The following is a 24,746-nucleotide window of genomic DNA, read 5'->3' on the forward strand; positions in this document are numbered from 1 at the left end:
TGTAGTTTTGCACACACTGCCTGTCACTTTGTTCATTCTCCATTTTGTCTCCCCACCAACACACTCTCACACACACTTGCACGCACGCACGCACACACACACACACAGATCGTTCCTTGATGAAAGAATAAGCTCACAGGACCTTTATTCATGTCTTTTCAGCGGTGAGGTCACACCATCTTTGGAGCCAGTAAAGGATCCACAATCACCGTGTGTTGAGATCAATGAAGGGGAGCAAGTGTGGAGCTCTCAGCAGCCGAGAGTCATTTCCAGTATGGCTAACTCTTGATTATTACTACCATGTGCTTGGAAAGTCTCGTCTCTCTTTGTGATGCGCGGCTCGTGTGAACCATTCGGCATCTTTACGTTGTTCCAAAAAAGTTAGAAATCTATTAAAATCACAGCAGAGAGTCTGATGCGAGGGGGGCTCACAAATTGCATACAATACAACAGATCACAGTTTCGAAGGCTAGCACAGATAAAAAAAACACATATGTACCATTTATATAAGACACACACTGATTGTCTCTTAGAAACTACATATTGATTCCTTATAAACACTTTTTTTCTTAAATAAAGTAGTGCATCCATGTCCACACACCATCCTCATGTCTCTCTGCCAGCAGGTCGGCAAAGTTGTGTAAGAAGCTTAAAGGAGGTCTGTCCAGCCCGAGCACTTCACCAGGAGAATTAACTTGAGTTTTGTTCTTGGATAAACATTAGTTCCGTGGCTGTGGTGTACTTTTCTTTCGAGTCCACTCTGTGTTGGCCCTCAACAGGTGTTTTTTACGCATAGAGGCACACACTGACAGACATGGATGAGGGGCTACAGCCTGTGAATGAACGGGAACAAAAATCTCTTTGCCAGTGCTAAAATAAATTAAACCTCTCCTAGGAGGACCAAAGACCATCATGCCAAAATAACCGGAGGCCCCTGAGAGCCCTGCCTCGCCGAGCCCGGCTCACATTTTAACCAGTCCGATGTGTTTTTATTGAGGGATGGCAGCGCCGTGTCTGATGTGATCGTCACTGTTTGTGCACTTTTTTTGACAGCTGATTGCTCTGTTCACAGGACCTGGAATTTCCACGAGGAAGTTTGATCCTTATAATCCAAGCAATCGGCATTGAAGTTCAGCTTCCACGACGCCGCTTGGTCCTTATAATCCAAGCAGTCTGCTGTGGAGTTGAAGCCCAGGCCGGACGTCCCGTAGCCCTGGGTGGAGAGGGACGCCGGGGACTGGTTCAGATGGCTTGTGACCGCGTTTGTGCTCATCGGACTGAGAGTTGAGCCAGGGCCTGACAACTGGTGGTGCATGGGAGCGAGGTAAGAGCCGCAGTCCATGCCGCCGAAGTAGGACGTCGAGCCGGCGTAGCTCTGGCTGTAGCCCGAGGCCTGGGTGTAAGTCATGGGGTAGGACCTCTGCATGCAGGAGGAGGAGGTAGACAGGGGGTCTGAGAGCGGAGAGATGGACGCCGGGCTCCAGATGGACACTGGGGCGGTGGTGGTGGAGATGGCGGGGACGGTGGTGGTGCTGGTGGGGGGCGTGAACTGGCCGCTGGCCCCGCTCTCTGAGCTCACTTCTCTGGTTGGGGAACTTTTCTTTTTGGCAGGTCGCACCTTGTTCTGGCCTCCGTTCTGCTGCTGTTGCTGCTGCTGGCGACACTTTGCCCGCCGGTTCTTAAACCAAACCTGGAAGAGTCACACAATGGTACATGTGATTGTCGAGATCCCCCTAATTACAGTGCAAATAAAACCCAAACTCTAAGAATATATAGACCCATAACACAAGGCTTATTTTTTCCCCAGTGCAAATAACATCCAATTTTTGTTAATCCATATGGAAAAAAGACAGATTTTATTTATTCATTCGTTTCCAGTTTAAATCAAGATGTTTCTACTTGTTCCTCAAACCAGGTTTTTTTTTCTAGTGGACTGATCGGCCTCATTTCATTGCTCAAATTCTCGTAACAGGGATCTACCATTAAGTGGAATTATCTCACCCCACTGGCAAAAGTTTTCCACTTGATTTAAGGAAGACAAAATGCTAAGCTTTAGATATAGCCTACTGTCAGTCACGGGGGGAGATGAGTTTTTTCCTGCAGTGCAGATATCATTTTTTTTTTTAACAGTTTGACTCTCCTCATGAGATGGAGGACATACACTATTTTTCCACATTGTTAAATCTTGTTATTTAATCATTCAAATGTGTTTGACACAAAGCCCCACTTTTGCTTTGGTGTCTCGCAAAATAACAGCCATTTTTTTTCCACGACTAAAATATTTATCCATATCGATCAGTTTCCAAATATGGCAGCTGTTCTGTTAACTCACCTGTACCCGGGACTCAGGTAGGTTGATTTTTAGCGCCACCTCTTCGCGCATGAATATGTCCGGGTACCGAGTTTTGGCGAACAACGCCTCCAAAACGTCGAGCTGTGCGCGCGTAAAAGTAGTCCTCTCTCGCCTCTGCTTCCGTGGCGTTGCTGCAAGTGAAAGAGAAATGGAAGTCAAATAAGATATTTCATATATATATATGGGGAAAAAATTAAAGCAAGTAAAAAGATCAAAAGCCATCAAAGGCAGTTCGGTAAATGAACAGATTATTTTTTTTTGTTTGCGTAATTACGCACGAGTCCTGTGAGGCTTAAACGCCGGTGGCAAATTGCGCTTAAATGTTCCAGAAATGTGATTCAGTTTGAGAAAAAAATCAAAGCAATTTTCTCGTAATTAATCCAAAAAGCATTTCTAAAAATAAAATCACACTAGAGGAGACTTCAGTTCCCTCCAAGTTGAGTGCGTTTGCGCATAACGTTTGGTAAAAAAGTCTTTTTAATTTGTTTGATTTCCGTAGAAATTAATATCACTCATTTGTCTTGTATCTCGCACAATTTAAAAGTCATTATCAGATTCAGAAGTTTTGAAATTGGCCCTGATTACACACTGTAACATTGCCAGCCAATTAAGTTTGTAGCCCCAAGCCATTAATGTTCTTTTAATACTCCTTATTTATTCTTCAAAAAAAAAAAGTTATAACCCACCTGGATAGCCCACTGATGGATGCAAAAGGTCCATTCCGGAAGTAGTTAAGCTGAGGCCATTGACTGTGTAAGGTGGTTGCTTTAGATACGACATCATGCTAATGTTTGTCTGTGGGCTGAAGTTGGAGAAAATTTTGAAAAATGGATGGAGCTCCCGATATGTACTTGGTGTCCTCTGCTCGCCGTGTGGTCCGTGTTACACCGGGCACCTGTTCAAACAAACAAATAAATAAATAAATAAAAACAGGAAAAGGACAAGAGGAGAAGACACCAAATGAAGATGCACATGTGAAGAGATATTGTTGTCGCCAAATAAGACCTCTCTCCAAAACGCACGGCGCTCTGTAAAAAGCACCAACCACATCTCCAGCTGTCCTCATCAACCCCCCCACCCCCTCCCACAAACAAAAAGCAGTACACCGGCACTATCATTGCAACAAGTCTCTTAAAAGTTAAATTAAAGACACTTCTTTCTGTGTATCAAGTAAGATAACATTAAAAGTAGGAGTGTTTAGCTGCCCAGGAAATTTAAATAAAACTCAAACAGAACAACAAGTTAACTTCATTTGCTTCTCTTTCTTTGGCTTTATTTTATCCTGTTTGGCTCTGTATTTTATATAAAGTTTATTTATAAATTTAAACTGAAATTCAGTGGCATGTGAAAGAAGAAGCTGAGCTGATGTTATGGAAATGAATTATATAAACCACGTACAGTCAACAGAAACAATCAGCATCAATATAAGATGGCAAACCTTTTAAATAATCTTCTCTGTCTTTAAAAATCCTAAATAAAAGTGGCATCTATACTCCTTATTTATATGAAGATTGGTGTGAATTTTCAAGACAATTTAAAGTGAATTTTATTATTATTATTTTAATTTTACTTGATGCAGAGAAGGCTTAATTCAGACAGAGAGGAAGTGCGTCCATATTGAACACGTAATTGCTGCAGTAGTTTAAACACACATTAATGTGCTGTGTGATGTTGATTGGTAAATGTGTGATTGCTGTCACTTCAACTTCAGTGACCCTCACCCGTTATCCCCACTGCGCGTCTTGATTAGTTGCATTTTTTTTCAATATCCAACGGTTTTAACCCCCTCATCCCAATCTGTCACACTTAAAACACACCCGTCTACCAGTTGCACACACCCGCTCAATAATAATCACCCTGTCCAAGAATTAATTATGATAAATGTTCTTTTTTTTCTTCCTCTGTTGATGAATTAACGAGATAATCCGAGTGGCATTTTAAGTGGAGCTGCAGTTTGGTATCAACGCAGTCCAAAGTGCTTCAGGGCTCCTTAAAATGATGCTGCAAATCAGCAGCCGGTGGTGAAATGTAATCATATTATATTTTTCATCCAGACGTGAATAATTATCAGCACTTTGCAGAGACATATAACCACAGAGAGGACGTGTAACTCTTATAAATATTTATTCAATGGAGCCAAACTCCACATTTACGCGCATAAACACAATCTGTCACCAGATCCTCGAAAACACGTATATGAAAAGTGACGTGTTGGTTTATTGTCCTCTAAATGATCCGTCTCTGGAGGCAAGAGACAAGTAAGGCCCCGAAACATTTTCTCAAGAGCAGGCCTAAATGTTCTTTCTTCCTCTGCAGCTTTCAGCCTCACCCCGTCCACATTTATCCATTTTTTGTCTTGCGTAATTTCGCCTGTAAATCCATGTGGAGGACAAGTCTGCAGCACGAAATGATTTAGGCTTTAAGTTGAAACTTCACTCCCTGACTGTGGACTCGGTGTTCTCGGTGTAGCAGCACAGGCTTCAGCCAGTGAGAGTGTGAGATTTATAAAATACAAGCTCCATGAATCTCATCGTAATTTTAAAAAAGGGCAATTATGATAACAGGAGAGCTTTCATTTGGGTTTGGATCTGTCTTTGTTTCCATTATAGCAGAGACTATCATGGTGCATCCTCATCAGTTTGGTGCCATAATTATCTCTGTGTGCGTTTACATCATTTACGTGGTTAAAATGTATGTTGGTGTAAAAAGGGTTTGGTGAGCACACACACTTACTGTCTCTGCTCAAATAAAAAAAAGGCTGAGTTAAAGAGGGTTTAGCCTTCATCTGCAGCCTAAAGCCTCCTCAGTGGCATTTCTCTCTGCTTCTTCGTTGCTTTTATTTAAGCAGGAGTTCTGTTGAAACACTGTTTTCCATCTTTTATAGAAAATGTATTTGTGGGGCTTTTAAACGTGGGTTTATAACCGGGGTGATTTTCTGTAAGCTATTTTTTTTTTACTTCTTTTACTCTATTGTGATTCCTTAATTCGATATAGGCTTGTAATAATATGAATATTGATGGTAACAATGACGATATTTTTTAATTATACTAGTAGTAATAAAAGTCAAACTTACTCTGGTATCGACGGCTGTAAAGTTCTTTGTCTACTTGGTGTCCTCCAGCAGAAATAACCAAACTCAGAGCAGATAAACGGCGTCCTGGCGGATAAAAAAACACAAAACCAAGCAGAGGCAGGAGCAGGAGCAGCCGTCTTCCTCTTCTTCCTCAGTGGCACAACAACAGTGCGGATAAAAGTTAAACGTGGAGCGGCTGCATCAGATTTTGGAGCGGTGCGACAGCGGCGGAGTGATGGAGGAGGCTGCATGTACGCCTTTAGCATTTGTTGGTGTGTTGTGAGTGAAGTGGTTTGAGTTGGATTTTGTACAGACTGCCAGCCAATAGGAGCCGCAGGACTGAGCTGAGGTCTGTCTCTGTCTCCGTCTCTCACACCGGTGGGGAGGATGAGGATTTTTTTTCTTTTTTTTTTCTTTTTTTTTTTTCTGGGAAACAAATGTCTCCAGCTACTTTTTTGACGCACAGTCCTCAGCCAATGGCAGCGAGAGAGGGACTGACAACATCCCCATCCCACCGCAGAGAGGGTACATTGATAATAAATAAAAACGCTATGCCGGTGGATGGCGAGAAGTGGAGTTTAAACCGAGGAAAAGTCAGTTTTTATTATATTTTATATGCGCTGTTATCCAGTGGATGCATTAAACTAAAGGAAGGCTGTGCGCAAATAAAGAGTTTCCTAAAAACATAGTGTATATTAGTGGTGTGAATACATGCTTATATTTTTAAAATATGTTCCAATGCGTAAAAAAACATCCAAAAATGTTATTTCTATTTTTCAGATTCATTCAATATTTAAAAAGTTGCAGACAATCGCTGAATATTAAAGCATCTTATAATAAAAACGCGGACCATATGCATCCGAGCAAAACAATTGCACGTTTTTTTTTAGTGTTTATGTATCTGCATGATGCATAAAAGAGTACATAAATATGTGCCAAAAAGACAGAGGGGTGGAAAAAAATCGCCTGCACTGAAGCAGGGCTCTCCATGTGAAGGCTGCACCGTCCTCTCACATTCCAGCGCGTCGCAAAAAAGGGGGATTTAGAGCGACTTATTTTCTTAAAACTGTCCTCCCATCCACAGAGCCAGCCAGTCTGCTCCCATCAGCCTCATACGGGCCTGCACCAAAATTCACCCACAATATTTACAAGGGGAGTTCCCAACCGAGAGACACCGAGCAGCCGAGGACTTAAGCAAGGCACCGGAGCTGCAGTGTGCACGCACCCAGGGATGAGGAGAAATTAAGGGGGAGGAAAAAGGCAAATAGGCCGGTGCTGCTGATGGAGACTTTCAGCTGACAAGAAGAAGATGACAGAAGAAAAATGTGAAGGTAGGCCTTTTATTTCAGGTTGGATTTTATAGTGAAGTTTTGTGTTGTTGCATGTAATAATAATAATAATTATAATAATAATAATAATAATAATAATAATGTGGCGTTTTAAATAAAATTAAGTTATAATAGCTATTTAGTTATTATGTTATTTTATATTTACTGGGGGAGCTACCAGCTGCAGAGGACAAATAAGCTTCCTCTATGTCACTTGAATTTTGAACCTGCGTGCCCATCTCAAAATAATATGCCGAAGGTTTTTGTCACGGCTTGGTAAATGTATCATCTTAAGAGGCTTTGCGGAACACCTACACACTCTCTCACACACACACATACACACACAGCCACGCACACACACTGCGCGCTTGCACGGACACACCCGCTCACTTCAAACAGATTTGAATATTGATTTAGATTTATAAACACAGGCAGACCGTGGGTTTTATGAATCGTCATTTTGCCTCTCTCTGTGGCTCGTGTGGAAGGCCAGAGTCAAAAGGTGCAGTGACAGCTGCTGCTGGGAGAACTGGTTTCTTCCACTCAGAGCTGCAGCCCTGCTGGGGGGCTCGACTCCCCCCCCAACACTGATACAACACGCATCAACTTCACAAACTCAGTGACATCTCTTTTGACAGATTTCGATCAGAGGAAGCGGCTGAGTGGATCATAATAAAGCTCCGGATTTCTTTTAACAAGCAAACTGCAGAGGGAAAGTTTTGCTGCCTGCTTTGAGAGGAAAGGAGCAGCAACACGTTCAGGTATTTTTTGTGTGTTTTTATTTGTGTTTGTTTGTGATTTCACTGCCTTATAATACCGGTTTATTTTGTCTTCTGACATGATATAAAAAGTGAAGTAAAATCACATAAACTCACCAGTTTATGTTGATTTAAAATTCATGTCATGCATCACAAGGGGCAGCTTCAAACGGGTGGAAAGATTAAATCTTATTGGGGAGTGAATTTTTAATTATGTTGATTGCTTTATGACCATCACAAAGGTCACGGCCACGTTTTTACTGCAGCAGTCTCCAAGCAGGGATCATCATGTTCAGTGCGTAAAGTTTAAATTATAAGGCTATAGATGGCTCCTTAAAATGTTTTCCTTTACACCTTAACACATCGGGCCCACAGGACTATCTTTTATAGTCTCAAATGCAACATAAGAATAATCAGCTTGCAGCTATAAACTGTTTTTTTTTTTTTTAATATGTCAATATTCCCTCATATTTAGCAGCTGCATGGTAATGCGCCCTAACGCGAGACTTTCAAACTGCTGCGTGGAAAATCCTGACGTCTGATGCAGTTATCTGCCGGATCTCACCGTTTAAATTGCTAAATAATTTATTAAAGTGTAAAGCCAGGCCCTCCGCAGGGACTTTCTATCTTAAAAGGACGTTTAAAGGGAGAAGGAGTTAAACGCCTCTGGCGAGCAGCGCTCCCACTGACTCCCGGCTAATTGACGACGACGGCTTTTATCTCCGCCTCTGCTACACTCAACCTGAGGGTGAGGATTTCATCAGGCCTGCTACAACCTGTGATTTCTACCAGTTAATGCGTAGCCTATACATGTGCGCTAATGCATTGCGCAGGCATGGATGTTTGACCCCTTGTTTGATAGCCTTGAAAAGAAAAATCTTATTTCAAGATTGGATAATTACCGGGCAGGCAGCCCCCTTCTCCCCCCCTGCTCTGCGCCTTATCCAGCCATCAGAAGAAATAATCAACAAATTATAGAATGGATTATTTTTTAAAAATTAAATAGAACAAATAAAAACACTGCAGCATGCAGGAGAATTTAAATATTGGCTCCTTTGCAAAATAAATCACAGACATTGATTGTCTGAATTTAAAGATGCATATTTACCACACATATACATCCTCTAACTATGAAGCCAGCTCCCCTCTCCTCTGCCTTTTTCCCCTCCTTGTTTGATATTCGCATGGCTGAATATGAGGAATGTGTTGGTGGAATTCATTCTGAGCTTTAAAAAAAAAAAGAGCCAGAAAAAAAGGGGGGAAAATCCCAAAAAAGCTAATTCATATAGAAATGATGATAATCTGTCATGTCAAGAAAAAGCTTTTCCTTCTGCTCGTGGGATTTAAATTTACCTCAGTTAATATTACCTTTTGACTATAAAACATAAGTTAATTCAGAGTTGCTTTTAACAACCCTTTCCCCCTTTTTACTTTTAGTTATTAAACACAGAAAGTTAATATTAATACCTCAAATATTAGGTTAAAACAATCTCAAGATCCACGCACCTTCCACACACTTCTTTGGCTTTACAGAATCACATATCTCAGCCATTTTTGACAACAAAAAAAATGGCATACAAAAATGTTTTTAAAATTCTGAAATTATTTAATTTAAGGTCATGTTTATATATAGCACTGAGCGAAGTTGATAAAAGCACTGGGGTTACTATCCTTTTTTTAAACCTGGCTACAGTGTGTAATTATTGTGGATAGATATGCAGTGTGTGTGTGTTTGGTTGTGTGTGTGAGTGTGTGGGTGACAGAGAGAGAGAGAGGAGCTGAAGTAGGATAATCACAAGCTGTATTTTAATTAGCCTGGCAGGTTTGATGGATACGTTGCCACTGCTGCTGCTGCTTTGCAAAAAAAGAAAAAAGAAAAGGTGCAGTGCGTAGTGAGAAAGGTGTCTAAACAGAGGGCTTTCCCCACGCTCTTCTCTTATCACAAAGGAGCTAAACCTTTGTGTAATGTAACATGTAACTGACCCTAAAGGTCATCAAAACACATTCAGCCTCCTCCCTGGGGATTAAAGGGGGAGAAGCCCCATTCAGTGTCAGTTTGGGGAGAGTTTAGTGACACAGAGGCACACACACAGGCAGCACTCTGCGTCTGGGGTTTTGTCTCTACAGTTATTCACAATATTACAAATATAGCTTTGGCTCAAAGTTGTGTTTAAAATGATTTTAGAAAATGCTGCTGAATGAGTCTGCGTTCTAGTTTTAGTGCTGAGCTCCTGTAATGAAAAGGTGTGCTGATCATGAAATCATTGGGTTTATTTTCCACGCACATTTCTGTGTGAATTCAAACGTGATGCCTCGATAATGCCGTGGCTGCGTGTGTGTGAGTGTGTGTGTTTGCCAAGTTTGCGCTTTCCATTAATGACATTAATGACATGCCTTTTAATTAGTGCCATAATTGTTTGTGTTGTGTTTGTGCAGGAGTTCGCCAACAAACAAACGGATGCAATTAAACGCACTCGCCTTCAGATCATCAATGAGGAGAGCAAAGTCAAGACTGGTGGAAGAGGCGACAAGGACGAATGTAAGACGGGAGAAGACTCTGCCGCCTCAAGGTTAAACTTGAACTGTGTTCAGAGCCTGACTTCACACAATCTGGATACTTCTGCAAACACACATCACTGGCTGTTTTTTTATATTGAGCATCCTCATTTTACAACCTGATATAACTCTTAATTGATGTTGTATGGTAATGTTTCCTCTGTTTCTTTCTGCCACCGCACTGTCTTGGAGTGATTAAAAAATAATTTGCAAATAAAGACTATCATTGTCAAACCACCACCCTGCTCTCTCCCTCTCTCCCTCTCCACCTTAGCCATGAGTAGCCCTCTCCTCTGTGTGCTGAGGTGTCTGCATGGCGTGGTAAAACCTGCCCTGCAGACCGGACCTCTCAAGTCTTCAAAGGAGGAAGAACTCAATGTGGGGGATTTGTTCAGGCTTATTTGGTAACCTAGGATTTGAATTGGATTCTGGGAGGCATTCATAACACATTTGAAAATGTTACATTGTGTGATTTTGTGTGTAATCCCCATAATAAATTTTAGAAATGGTCACAGCACTCGCACAACTGTGACTATTCATGATTTATCAAATGGTTTTCTTGTCTTGCCTCTCGGGGGCGAGGTGTGTGTTGCCGGCAGGGAACGGGACGATCTCGGGTGTTGGTTGGGAGAGCCGGCGAGGAGACGATTTTAACCTTTCTCTCAACACAGTTTTTTTTTTTTTGTATTTGACCTGAATATGTGATAGGGTCAGCCACCGTGCCTCCAGAGGGATTCTCTCAGACCCCCCAACAGCACTGGAGCATTACAACCTCTAGTGGATTATACCTCCCTGGTAGGAGGGTTAGTGTACACACACACTCTCTCTCTCTCTCACACAGACACACACACACACACACACTGAAAGTACAGTTTATTAAACTCTGTGTATATTTTATCAAAGCCACAGTCATAGATTAATAAGCTCCTTTCTTTTCTCCATAATGTGCTTTATTCTTTGCATTAATACAGTTAAGCAGAAAACTGTGCGGCTGTATCGTTTTATACTTGTTGCAAAGTATTAAATAATATACAAGTATAATGAGTCCAATTTTAAAGGCCCCCCGCAGACAGGTTTTACGACATATAAGATACTCAGTGTTGAATAATAATTTGTATCTGATATGGTTTCCCCCCCAAAAAAGTTAAATTACGTCTTTAATAATTAAAATCACACGTGCTCCAGAATCTATGAATATGCAAATATTAATTTCAAGAGTGTAACTGCTGGACATAAGATACCTCCTACATCACTGAATAGTCCGCACTCAGTGTTTGTGCACTAGAGTGGCATATTGAACAACCACAACTGACTTACAGAGGCATTGTGATGTCACAGAATCTTGAGCTCATATTTAAGGTGAGCACAGAGAAACATTTCTCCAGCAAAACTTATTTTCAAATGCAGGGAGCTTTAAACATCACACCCTTTTACCTTCAAAATGAGTCATGTGTGTTTGCGAAACCATTCATTTTTGGCTAGGTGCTTTATTAAAACAGCAAAAAGATAATTCACGACGCAGCATGGTGTGTGAGATAGTCCAGAAGGAGTGAATAATGTCATCCAGTGGATTAACTTTCTATACGAACATGCTCCATCACATGGTTTGGTGGCTCCACTGCTTGGATTTATTGTCTGCTATATGTAACTCTCCCGCCTTCATTCGATAAGAGCGAGAGCAGTGTTGTGTATGTGTGAGTGTGTGTGTGTAAATCAGTGTTTGTGCCCTGTCCAAACCCCACTTTGCTTTGAATGACACTTTGGCGATGCCCCCAGCTCCCCACTTCGACTTCTCAAGCGTACCCCCTGTTAGTGCCAACTCTGCCAATTCCTCTCATGTCTTTAATATCTCTCTTTGGGCCCTTGGGTTTTGCCAGTGAAGGCTCCCCAGTGACAGTTGGACATTGCCCTCACATTTGGGAGACAGCGGCGGGTGTTTGTAGCGTTCCCAGCCCCGGGCCTGTGGGGAATCTGTGATGGCTCGCCTGTCAGCCGGCCCCTCCCCTGTAATTAGGAGAGTAAACACAGCGCCTGGCTCGGCTTGGGGGAGAGAAGTAGGAGGGAGCGGAGGAGGGGATCGTCCGGCTCCTGTCCTACTGCTGCTTGAGCTGTCCAGGAGCAACTTTGGACTGACAGGCTGCAATATGCACCCCATCACATCTCTGCGAAGGACTAAGATGTGGAGGAGATGCTGGGCAACATCAGATTTGCATTTGTACCTTGTTGAGCATCAGTGAACCACTGAGGAGGCTTTTTTATTTAAACTGAGCCTTTGTAGATAAAATACAAAGACACTGATCACTCAAGTTGATCTGAGAGCTGTTCAGACCAGAACGTGAACATGTTGATGAGTAAATGCTGTTTCCTGCGAGGTATTTTGTTCACATTTTGACCAGTATTATTCCTATGCAGCACCCCAGCAGATAATATAAAACAAACCACGGCTAAGCCTTCGTTCCTCCTCTCTTCACCTCTCTCCTGGTTGCTGGGGGGACTGGTCAGCAGCTGGAGGAATGTGTTGTGGGCTGGGGTTGTAGCCGTAGTTTGGGACCAGCTCGGGGGGAGCGCCATCCCACCCAAACCCAGCCACTCCACTCTGCCCAGGCAGGGAGGCTGGCTGCGGGAATGCCGAGACCAGGAGGGGAGGAATTTCACTGGAGGACCTGCCAGAGAAATGCCATGCGGGGAGCGATGAAGAGAGAAACCTAGATAGAGAGAGAGAGAGAGAGGGAGAGAGGGAGAAAAGGAGATCTCAGCCAATTGAAACGCAGCCTGTCAGTGTCATTTTGGTTTTGTAGGATGCTTACTGATGATGGGCCAGTTGCTGAATGAGCTGGTTGCCACACAGACACAGTGGCACCGCATCTGACTCAGATCTTTTCGCAGATGGCTTGGGGTTCACTGGGCGTAACTGAGGTAGCTTCAAGTAAAGTCAATGCGTCTTAAACGCATTATTGTTTTACAGTTTCGGTGTAAATCATCCATCTGTATTAACCGCCATCTGTCTCTCCAGTACACGAGCATGATCACATGCACTAGTTTTTGTGTAAGTACATTTTAAATCAGATGGTGTGCATCAGTGTGTGCATGTGGCGGACAGGGAGAGTACAAAGGGAGGGGTGCTTGAAGGCCCAGTGTACTTGCCAAAGTCTTTACGGCGCCCAGAGAGCCATGCTGCAGCATCATGGTCCACAGCATGGAAAGACATGGGGCAGATGGGTGCAGTGTAGCAGCACAACCTCCCCCTTCTCCTCCCAAATGTGAGGCAGCAGTGGTGGGAATGGCACAGTGTGAGAGGGAGCCTGGGTTCATGGCTGAAACAGAAAAGCTGTTGGAGGGGCATTTGGGGGCTGGGGGAGAGTGGGGGCTGAAAGCTGTTTGAGGGGGGGCTTTGGAGAAGTTGGTGGGGCAGGCATCCTGCAATGGAGAGGGAAAGCCAGTCCCCCTGTCACATCCCTTTGAAATCCAAGTGCAGGGGCACGAGCCCAGGGAGGAGTGGCAGCGTGGCCCAGCGCCTGGGCAGACAGGCAGTCACCGCACTGGGCCACAGTCCAGCTCGCCTCGCCTGGCCCCTTCCCACCCCAGCCCACCCCGTCTGGCCCAGGCTTACAGGAGTCAGGCAGCCGACCCCCAGTGGACAGGCCGGAGCCCTACACTACTGAGTCCCATCTCTGAGCCTCTGCTGTGTTCGAAGCAGCGGCAGCGTCCACCGGGAGAGGGGCCCTGCAGCGATGGCGGGGGGTGTGGGTACCTCCGCTGCCTCACAGCACCTCCTGCACCCAGGCCTCTGGATGAGGGCCCAGCGGAGTCTGCTGCTGATGATAACCCCCACCTCACCACCAGGCCGCTCTGCCTTCAGGGCCTGCGCAGGTCCACACATCCCCATGGCAACAGTGGCAGGGCCGTCCACACAATGTGAGTGGGCAACAAGCCAAGTGCTGCCAAATTGGGATGAGGGAGAGACATTTTGGGAGAATGCTCAATCCTGAATCTTTTCACCTTTATTTTGTCTCTGGGTAATCGTGTTTTTGGCTCCAGTGATCTAATATCAGAGACTTGGACAGCATTTGATATTTCAAACAGTGGTCAGCAGCAGCAGAGACAACCACACTTTGTTTTGTGAGGTTCTCCACCACTGCTCCACGTTACTTTCACTACTCGTTAGGCTCTAAAATTTTAATTGTCAATTTCTTGACAGCAACGCCAGGCATTTCTAAAACTTGGCCCTCGGGCAGAATTGACCTGATACATTCTGAAGCATTCGTTGTGTGTTTAAAGAGACCTTGTCATAGCAATATTAAGCCTGCGTAAACACAAGTAGTTCAATGACATTCACAGCAGCCACCTAAAGTTGATTCCCCACCCACTCTAAGCCACTGGGAAGATACTGTATAAGTGGTTGGGTGGTGTTTACTGAAAGTGGATATCTGCTGTTTGTTTTGTTGTTCTGCTTTCCGACCGTAAACACTGCATAGATTTCCTTGAGTGGTGTTTGAAACGCGCGTATGTGTGTGTGTGTGTGTGTGCCATGTGTTATATTTGCTGATAACAGGATTTACTCAAATTGCGAATCACCAGTTGAGAAAGGTTAATTGTCAGTGCAACTGGTAGAATGGGTACATGCAATAATTATTAGTCTAAGTTGCTTTATTATTTAGGGACGCTAATTAGGCATTAACTGTGGTCCCCTTTTTGGATCACAACTTCAAATGCATGTCAAATTGCATTAAGTTCACTTTGACATCCATTTATCAAACGAAAGGAATGCTGTTTTGTAGATGTCCTTAGCGTGTTTATTATTATGAAACTGATCTGTTCTTGAGGTATTGATCAGAAAATTAGCAGAGGGATTTTCAGAAATTGCTCAATGCAGTGCATCCTCATTTTATTCGCTGTGAGGACAATACACTTTATGATTGTGTGTTTTTAGGCTACTGTTGGTTTTAGTTTGCTAATTTAAGATTGCATTAAGAAGGATATTTGATGCACAAAATCTCCAGACACTTGATTTGAAGTGTATTCTCAGTCTCACTAGTTATTACTCCTCCAAGAAACACAAGGTTTGGTCTGTGTGCCACCCATGTGGATGAGGCTGGCATGAGTCTGGCACTAAGGTGAGGTGGAAAGTGACAAGGAGAGAAAGCAAGAGATCAAGGCATGACTGCCAGTGCATGTCATTGCCCTACACTCTCATCAAATAGCCCCGTGCTGCTTATGTTGCTGCCCAGACGCAAATTAATTTGGACGCCTGGAAAGACTGCAGAGCCCTGGACTCATCTCTGCCCTTTAAAAAAAGAAAAGACACCAGCAGAGAGCACTCTTCCAACAAGAGGGGGGGCAGGGGCCGAAAGAGGGGTTTTGATGGATTTCAGCGGAGGGCAGTACAGTGTCTGGAATAAGATGGGAGGGTACAGAGGACACGGTTGAATGTGCTTGTCCTGCTATGATGACAAGATGGCTCAGCCACCACTGTGCCACTGGCCTCCCCTTGCTTTCTTCCTCCCCTCCCTCCCCCTGGTACTCCCCCTCAGGACACCAGTGAAGTAGAAGGGAGTGTTGAAGGAAGAAGGAGGGGGGTTAGAGGAGCACTGACGGTTAGCCGCCGTTTAATCTTCTCCTTGGCTCACTGCAGATTCTTTCACTACATGCCCCACTCCCTCTTCTCCCCAAATCTGTACCTGCTCATCCCTGGGCCCGCTTTACAGGGGGGCTCTTGATCAGTGAGGTGATGGAGAATGGCCCTCGTCACACACTCCAAATAGGATCGGATTGCCTGGGAGTAAAAGGTGAGAGCTTCATGGAGCTTGGTAAAAATAGAGGAGGTAGTGATGGTGGCGTGGGGGGGTGCTCCCCCAACCAGACACTACCAAGAAATGAGCTCTGTTTGAGATGGAGTTTCCAGGGTTTGAAGGTTTTACAGGGGTTTGTGGCAGCGCAGAACAACCACAAAACACCAATGCCTGTGTGCTGGTTGGCCAAGAGAGAAGGGGAGTGAGGCGGAGGGCTTGTTCTCCACCGGCATGTCGTTGGCATGTCGTTAACCTCCCAGGGCTCAGGGGAAAATAAGCAAGCCTCTGTGTGTGCTTAAAACTCAGGCTTCGTTTGTAAGGTGCCTGGGGAGAGCTGAACCCCTGCTGCAGGACAAGGTAACAAAACAGCAGCATGCTGACTGAAGGAGGGATGGACACTGGAGCAAAGGGTTAAATAAAAACACATGCTGGGTCACAGACCAGCCCCCTGGGATCACTATTATACAGATAAGTGGCTCAGTGAAGTGTTTCAATATTCTGGAGATCCTTCACATTTCACTTTAACACAGCACTTTATCCTACTGATCTTGGTTAACTTTTATTAGTGGTGATTGAAGTGTTCAGTCTTCTGGTGTAGTAAAGGTACCAATGCCACAGTGTAAAAATACTCAATTACAAGTAAATGTCCTACAGTCAAATTTTTGCTAAAGTAACTACAAAAGTATTGTATTTTAATTATCTAAAAGTTCTCTGTGCTTGTGAGAATTATATTATTGATCGTTTTGAATGTGTAAGTAGCATTTTACTGTTACTATTGCTAATTTTAACTACTGTTATGTAGTTTTTTAAATAAATATTTTATAGGATGATCACATGTTTTGTATCTAACATTGTAATCTGAAAACTAACTATAGCTATTAGACAAAAGCAGCGCAACAAAGAGTGGCATATGTCCCTCTGAAAACTAGTTAGGTAAAAGTATTAACCCAGCTGGCACTGGAACATGATGTCAGAGGAGAGAGAGAGATGTTTAATTTTGGTTGGAATAAAAATCAGGTTGATGATATTTTAAATGTCTAACGATATTAGAATTTCACGTTGAGATGTCGCTAACATTATGAAGTTTTGCAGACACTGGGTTTTGGTCTCCATACCTTAAGACTAAATGTTATTTTATACAAGATGATGTCGGCATGAGACATTTGGAACACGTTGGATTTTGGCTACTTAACAACACAACTAACAAAATTTCTGTTGTCAATGTTCTACGTCAAATTGTTAGCATTAGATGTCCCAAAGTTGAATTTTGGTGGCCCGATGTCTCAACCTAAATTCAACAAATACTAATTGGCTTTCTGGCAGAGGGTTAGATGAAAAGATTCATATGACCTTTATGCCTTGTATGATAAATATGAAGATACAGTCAGCAGCTGGTTAGCATTTCTTAGCTTACCTTAGCACAAAGGTGGGAAAACAGCAAGCCTTCGTCTTTCCAAAGGTAAGGAAGTCAACCTACCATCACATCTACATTAAAGGTTCAGCAGGTAACTTTTATAAAAGTAACTTTTTGTCATATTTACTGAAACTGGCATTATATCCAGACAGTAGTACATGAGACAGACAACCTGTGATGAATCAGGTTCCTCTGGCTCCTCCTGGTGCTCCCAGTGGCTTTGGCAAAAATCCAGTGTGCCTTAACCAAAACAACCAATCAGAGACAGAAGTCTCTATTGCAGTGTCAGTGACTGCACTTGCACACACTGCGCTACCAACAACAACAACAACGTACATGATAAAGACAAGTAAACAGTAGAAGACCAGCCATGACAAGCATGCAAAAAACTGACCCAGAGATAAAACTGAGTAACTGAGGTGGAGAGAGCTACGACACCTGAAAGGATTCAAAACTAATACCTGAGTTGGTGTGTGTATGAGCAGTATGTGTGCTGTTGTTGGCAAAGAAGGGATGGGAGTTTTTTCATTGCTGGTGTTTTTTTCAGCCATTGTGTTTGCAAAGCTCCTCCTGTAGCCGTGCACTGAGGATATTGAACTATTGACACTGTGATAGGGACTCCCTCTGGCTCTAATTGGTTGTTTTCAATGAGGTGTGGTGGATTTTTGCAACTGCCATTAGTAGTACTAGGAGGAGCCCGGTTTTCTCCTCCTGCAAATTTGACAGAAAGTTTTTTAAAAGTGACTTACTGAACCTTTACAGGCTGTTCTCATGCACTCTTTGCATGTATACCTGCAAAAAGTAGTGCACCAGAATTCGTATATAACCCTTTTGGGCCTAATTAGGAAAGCTGTGATCTTGTGACCAATGTGTTGACAGAAGTAAAGAATGAAGTAGTATAAAGAGCAAAAGTCTGCATAAGGAGACAGGTTGGAGCAGTGGATGGCTCAAACAATCACAGGACTTTCCTCCAGGAGACCAATGTTCGTGTCCTTTGTGAAACCAAATAAACTTTGACTTTTCTAAGGTGATCATGTTTCTTTTCCTAAACCTAAGCTATATAAATTATTGCCAAGTATGTAACTTTATGTTGTGTACCTAACTTAATGTTAAGTACATAATGTGCAACACATCATCCCAAGTCGTCACATGCAAAAACCAGGCTTCCGGGATAAAGTCCATCCACCACCTCTCCCACTCAACCTACAGGGACTCTCCAGCTTTTTATATTAATTAATTCACAGCAGCGTTTTAACCTGACGCTGTCCAGCGGGATATCATACTGCCACATCAGGTGCCTTCCCGCCAACAGGCAGTGTATCATAACAACATGAAAGGTTACATTCGGCCATGTTACATACTGATACCACCCGGTTGTGTATCATACTTCAATGACCTCAGAATGAGGACTGGCTGTAATGTGACAACATCATTGGTGGAGTGCTAATTCATTAGATATTGTATTAACTGATGTAAGAGGATAGATTGACCTCCAATACTATATATAATTTGTTAAATCCAAACAAAAGCCGAAGTGTAAAAACAGCTGATGTGCTGGCGAATTTCTTGGCCGTTATCACAACCTGCTGTCAAACGGCAAACTGGCATTTTTACATTTCAGTTTTTGTTCTGATTAAAGTAACAAGATACAAAATGTTAGTGAGATTTATCGGTGTTGGTACATGAATTCTTTCACCTTTGGACAGAGCCAGGCTGGGTGTTTCTCCTTGTTTCCAGTCACATATGAGAGCAGTATTGATCTTCTCATCTAACTTTTCACCACAAAGAAAATAAACATGACAACATCATTTTCCAAAATGTTAGACTGTTCCTAATAGTAACATAAATAGTAGCATTTTAATGCTCAAGCAAATTTAAAATTACAGTACTTGAGTAAATGTATTTCATTGCATTCTGCCACTTATTTGTATCAGTTTTGCATAATGCTACAATAAAATCAATAAGGTGCTTACACGACACTCACGAAACTCTGGTTTTATTATAGTACCTAACAGGATAATGTACTGAGTGATGTTTAATTCTAGAAAATATGGTTTTAAATGTTATGAACAGATTGAAACAGAAACTATAAACCACTGCAGCCTGTCATCTAACATTAAGGCATGTTTACCACCATCACGCAACAACATTAAAAAAGGGAAAAATAACATGACTATTTCCTCTTTGTTTTGAGGTTCAAAGTGTGCTTGTCAGTGTGAGGCGAGTTAATGAGATGGAGGCTGGAGATGGAGTACAGAGGGGGAAACATGGGCAGAGAGAGTCAGAACAAGAAGCTGGTAACTCTTGCTATAGTCTTGTGATCAAACACCAGTGGTGACACTACAAACTTCTATCCCTTCTTTTCAGCATTTCTCGTTCCAACCCCCCTCCCTTCTTTTCTACAGTAGTAATGCTCCTCACTATTTTTCTACATCTTATCCCTTTTAATTAGAAAGCAAATTCTGCAGCCTGGAGAGACCTAATCCCCTACTACCCAACAATGCACAGAGTGGCTTTGAACAGCCGACCTGCAGCCCTCAACCCCCAATGCCTCAAATTCCCCCCACACTGCTGGACCTTTGACGGGGGGAAGGGGGCCTTTCTCTTCCCAGAACATTATTACTTGAGGATACATGTGCTGCAGTATTTGCAGAACTACATATTTGCATTTTAGGAATGTTAACAGTAATTAACAACTAAGTGACACATGTGACAGAAATGATACAAGCGTATGCCAACTCGGCCGATCTCCCCCGTGAGAGATGCAGCCTCAGCTGATTTGCATATATATTAATGTCCCTTATTGTATAGATTAGATCCCATTAGTTGTGGTGATTCTAGTAGAAGGTGCAGTCACTAGGATGCTTAAAGTCTTGTTATTATGTTAAAATGATGTTTAAATTGTTGGAGGGCAAGGAAAAAAGAGGGGGTTATGGCACTGATGCAAGGTTAAGGGTGATTAGACACCCTGACCATCCTGACAATAGGCTGAGATTAGATTCTAAAAGCCCCCCAAAAGGAAAAGGCCTCTCTAAAATGGAACTCCATTAGCAGTCTGTGCATTTACACTGCTTGTATCTAAAATTACCAGCTTTCATTTCTTAATAAAAGTATATCTAGATGGAGCACACAGTCTGCCGAAATTAAATTCTGGCTCCATTCCTGGGTCTGAGTGCTTTACATCCACTCTGGCAGTTAACACAGGGGCAAAGTGATCATTTACTGAGCTGTTTGTCAGGAGAATTATGAAGCTGTCAGCGTCTGCTCTTGTGCCATCCGTGGAAAGAGAGGTCATCTGATAGCGGCGATGATGAGAGAGAGAGGAGGAGGAAATCAGGCGCACAGACGCTGACAATGGCAACAGTTTAATCTACTGATTGCTGCTCTTGATTTACAAGAGAGCTGAAACATTGGAAAGTTAAATTTCGTGTCTTTATGCTGCAGTGCCTCCAGTGGTTGATACTCTGCTTCAGCTACAGTGCACTTCCTTCATTACTGTAGAAGCAGATGGAGACAGCTTTAACAGTTTAAATGCATTTGGTAAAGGATAAGTCAGGAGGATGATATTGTATGTGCACGCAAGGTTCACGGGTCAAAGGGCAGTAAGCTTTTTTTAATGGTGGTATTACAGTTGGTGAGTTTTCTTGTTGGCAACTTTGAATGATGAAGAGCCAGTGGTGTATCTCTTTGCCTAAAGCTGCACTGATCAATTATTTTTTAAACGATAAAGCAAACAACTGTGTGATGTAAAAGAGGCGTTTGAGCGTTTTAACATTTTTCAGCCCAGTGACTACGTTTACATGTACACTAATATTCCACTATTTGGAATATGATGATATTCCAGATTTTATACTGGTTATGTAAACAGTGTATTCCAATTAGACTTTCTGAATTATGCCTTATTTCAAATGAAGTATTTTCCAAGTAGGACATGTACAATATGCCGATATTATTTGGGTTTTAGGAGCATTCTTTGGACTTGCTCTTTCTGAGATTTCTACCATTTTTTCCCCATTAAAGGGTTTTTTCTTATCCACTGTGAGGGTCCAAGGACAGAGGGATGTCATATGCTATAAAGCTCTCTGAGGCAAATTGTGATTTGTGATATTGGGCTTTATAAATAAAATCTAATCGAATTGAAACTGAATGTATACAGCGCATTTGCATTGGAGTTTTTACCACACTTTGCAACACATGGCCTCTTGCCTCTGTTTTTTTTGTAAGATATTTTTATGGGCATTTTTTTTAATTGATAGTATAGTGAAGTGTGAAAGGGGGAGAGAGAGAGGGAGAGACATGCAGCAAAGGGCCACAGGCTGGAGTCAAACCCGGGCTGCTGCGGCAACAGCCTTGTATATGGGGCGCCTGCTCTACCACTAAGCCACCGACTTTACGGGAAGCTCTGTGCGTTGTACACAAACCAAGTAGCGAAAAACCAAGCACAGTTTTGCAAATGCAGAATGATGACGAGTACGCCATGCCCAAATTCCTCTGTTGGGCATTTAAATTATTCAAAGGGCGTAGCTGTAAGTTGTACATCATTTGGGGTGTTATACATTAATTGGAGTATGCACAGCTGCATGTAAATGGAAATACTGGGGAAATATTTATTTTCATCAGCCATGTAAACAGTGTAGTAGATATCAGGGGCGTAAAGTCGTTATGATGGGCCCCAGTGCACACTGTTAGCATGGGCCCTTGTGCGCACTAGTTACTAGTTTATATGTATGTACATATATACATATACATATATATATATATATATGTAGATACATATATATATATGTATATATATATATGTATATGTGTATATATATGTATATATATTTTTTTTCCCCACAGTGTGCCTTATTACTGCTTTTATGTTTCATCCACTTACAGATGTGCCCAGCTTGTCAATCTTGAGAGATTTTGTAAATCGTATCGTCTTGTCAACATACATATTATTACCCAGCAATCGTCATTACATATCTGTATAACTATAAAAGAAAATAGGGCATTATTAGTTTAACTAAATTGTTTTTATAGTTAAATTATATATTTTTTATATAGTTTATGTAGAATAAGCACATACTTTTGTTACTGACTGATCGTATTTTACAAAAACAGAAAACCATGATGGAGATGGGTCTGCCTTTTTGAGGGCATATATATAAATTTTTGATTTGATGCGAGTTCTTTTTTGAACATGGGCATATTTCCAGGAGGCAATCGGGCCCCTCCACACAACAGGCCTCAGTGCAACTGCACTGCCTGCACTGTCTATATTTACGCCCCTGGTAGATATAGTGTCTTTTTCGGAATAAGGGCAAAAACTGGAATATTTTGTGCTTGTAAACATAGTCAGTGTTTTGGTTTTATGACCTGCAGCGTTACTGTTTTGGTTCACTCGTACTGTGCTCTGCACCACAATTTACAGCAGCAGGATGCTGTTTTCAGTGAAAAAAAGATAAACCCACTGTATGCTACATGCCTAGTAAACAGCACATGGACACAGTTAGCAACTAGGTGGTGAACAATTTTTTACATAGCTACCAAAGAATCAGAAATGTTTCTCAGAAAGTAGTGGAAATGAATGCTGTCTGTCTATGTCTGATGGTGTGAATAAGCAACTGTTAGCAAACTTACCGTACCAACTTTATAGGGTGATAATGTGTCAGTGTTGTGTTTATAGCTTGTTCCACTCCCCCCATCTGTCAAAAACAAATCAAAACTAAACTAAACTCAACAACAAAACAAAACAAACAAACAAAAACAGCTCTTCTTCTTGGCCACAGTCCACACTCTCTTTACCATAAAATAACAGATGTGTTTTGTATGTTGCAGCCAGTTTCCTGCAGATGTGTCTGCTGTCCAGTGCATGTTGTATAATTTTAGGTTTTTCTGCCTCCCATGCAGCCACAGTTTCTAATAATTTCAATATGAAATGAAAACCGCCTTCTGGAATCTTGAAGCTGGATGAAGGTTATCCATCACAGTGAGCATGTTGCTGCTTTAATTGTTGTCTGAAAGATATTATAATTGTAATTAGTAAGTAATAATTAGGGTGGGGTATTGTTTAAAAAGTTACAATAATAGTTCTAAAACCCTTAAAGTGATTGTAATACCAGAGTATTGGGGCGTGTAGTGTAGCCTTATATACTGAATGTTTTTGTGGCATCTTTTCATGCTGAGTTGCCAACTCTGTCAATGACACTATGCTGGACTACACCACACCAGAGACTGTATGGGTCGTGGTTGCTGCTGCGGGAGTGTGAGCTCCACAGTGGGGACATTTGAGAGTCTGCTCAGCTGCTTACACAGTGACAGGGCTAAGTGTTAGCATCATACAGCTAACCTTACCTAACAGCTGTTAGCAGGTTTAATGACAGAGTCGAGTTGTTTCAGTGTCAGTGAGAGTTTGTTGGGACCGTATAAAGTCTCAATCATGTCAGATGTTAGCCGCTACTGTGTTAGCTCGAGCTAACCTGGCAGACATTGGCCTGACTGTTTGCTGGAAGGAAAGTGGCTTCAGAGACAGCAACAACAAGTTTGCAGCAATAGAGAGTCTGCTGATCTGGTAGAGAGTGTATGTGGTTTCAGATTAGAGGTCTGAGACTAAGATTAGGAGTGTTTTTTTTAAGATGTGTTTGTGGGTTGATGGAATAAAGTTAGCTACAAATAATTTGAGTCAAGATTTGTCATGTGTTTGTGTTTCTGAATGCTGTATGGACATTGTATAAACACTGCTAGACTATGTTTTTGCATCTAAATTTTGTTAGTTAAAAAATGTCAAACTCATGGATATACTGGAGCTACAAGTACTTTACTTACTTGAACTTTCATGAAAAACTGCGAAAAGAGACCATTTTTGTTCAAATGGAGGAGATGAAAGCAAATCTCTGTCATGAATGTATAAATTGGGCCTGTGTGGAGATCTCGGTAATTTGCAGACTACATTCTTCATCGCTGCGTTTCTTCATTTCCAGTCTTTCAGCTCCGTCACCTCTCCCCTCTCCCCTCTCACTGTAACAATGTTGTCTTACAGGAACTCAGAGTTTTATTGACACAATGAATGATCTTTCAAAGGAAACACCGATTACATGAAATAACTTCATTTAGCTTCCATATTAATCATTGCTCAGCTAATTAACACTGATAGAGATGCCCTGAGCAGGGATAGTGCTCTGTGTGTGTGTGTGTGTGTGTGTGTGTGCGGAGGGGTGGGGAGTGCTGGGAGACGGGGGCATTCTCCCACTTCCATATTCTTAAAGCTCCGAGGATCTCTTTTGCATCCTGTCTCAATTAGTTACTCACGCTGTCACTCTGTCTGTCACATCCTGGTGTGTCACACTGGAACAACTGTGGAGTGGGCTGCCTGAGATGAACAAACAACAAGTCAGAACGCGAGCGTTGAGCAGGAGAGCGTGGGTCACACTCTTGCCTAAGGCCACCATATTCCTTTCCTACTCAAGGGTTCAATTTTCAGAAAGCTA

General features: G+C 42.4%; 1 protein-coding gene and 2 long non-coding RNA genes across 5 annotated transcripts in view; 2 read left to right on the forward strand and 1 right to left on the reverse strand.

Annotated features, from left to right (window-relative positions):
- LOC126401367 (uncharacterized) overlaps window positions 1-1,175 on the forward strand; it is a 20,477-nt gene extending 19,302 nt beyond the window's left edge. Inside the window, exon 6 of the long non-coding RNA XR_007571065.1 lies at window positions 1,073-1,175. This is a non-coding gene — a long non-coding RNA (uncharacterized LOC126401367). The remainder of the gene's footprint in view (window positions 1-1,072) is intronic.
- otx2b (orthodenticle homeobox 2b) lies at window positions 132-5,718 on the reverse strand. Its single transcript, XM_050062579.1, has 4 exons — window positions 5,427-5,718; window positions 3,040-3,248; window positions 2,333-2,484; window positions 132-1,690 (listed from the first exon to the last, which is right to left on the reverse strand). The coding sequence occupies exons 2-4, from the start codon at window positions 3,134-3,136 to the stop codon at window positions 1,067-1,069; spliced, it is 873 nt and encodes a 290-aa protein (XP_049918536.1). The 5' UTR covers window positions 3,137-3,248; window positions 5,427-5,718; the 3' UTR covers window positions 132-1,066.
- LOC126401366 (uncharacterized) lies at window positions 1,190-10,537 on the forward strand. Of its 3 annotated transcripts, none has more exons than XR_007571063.1 (4): window positions 1,190-1,324; window positions 6,511-6,757; window positions 7,393-7,515; window positions 9,949-10,537. It is a non-coding gene; the product is annotated as an uncharacterized LOC126401366 (long non-coding RNA). The 3 variants fall into 3 exon arrangements; XR_007571064.1 differs by lacking the exon at window positions 1,190-1,324 and adding an exon at window positions 5,826-5,951; XR_007571062.1 differs by lacking the exon at window positions 1,190-1,324 and adding an exon at window positions 5,909-6,019.
- Window positions 10,538-24,746: the final 14,209 nt, after the last annotated feature.

The sequence above is a fragment of the Epinephelus moara genome, chromosome 14, assembly GCF_006386435.1.
Source record: "Epinephelus moara isolate mb chromosome 14, YSFRI_EMoa_1.0, whole genome shotgun sequence".
In the NCBI taxonomy this organism is placed as follows: domain Eukaryota; kingdom Metazoa; phylum Chordata; class Actinopteri; order Perciformes; family Serranidae; genus Epinephelus; species Epinephelus moara.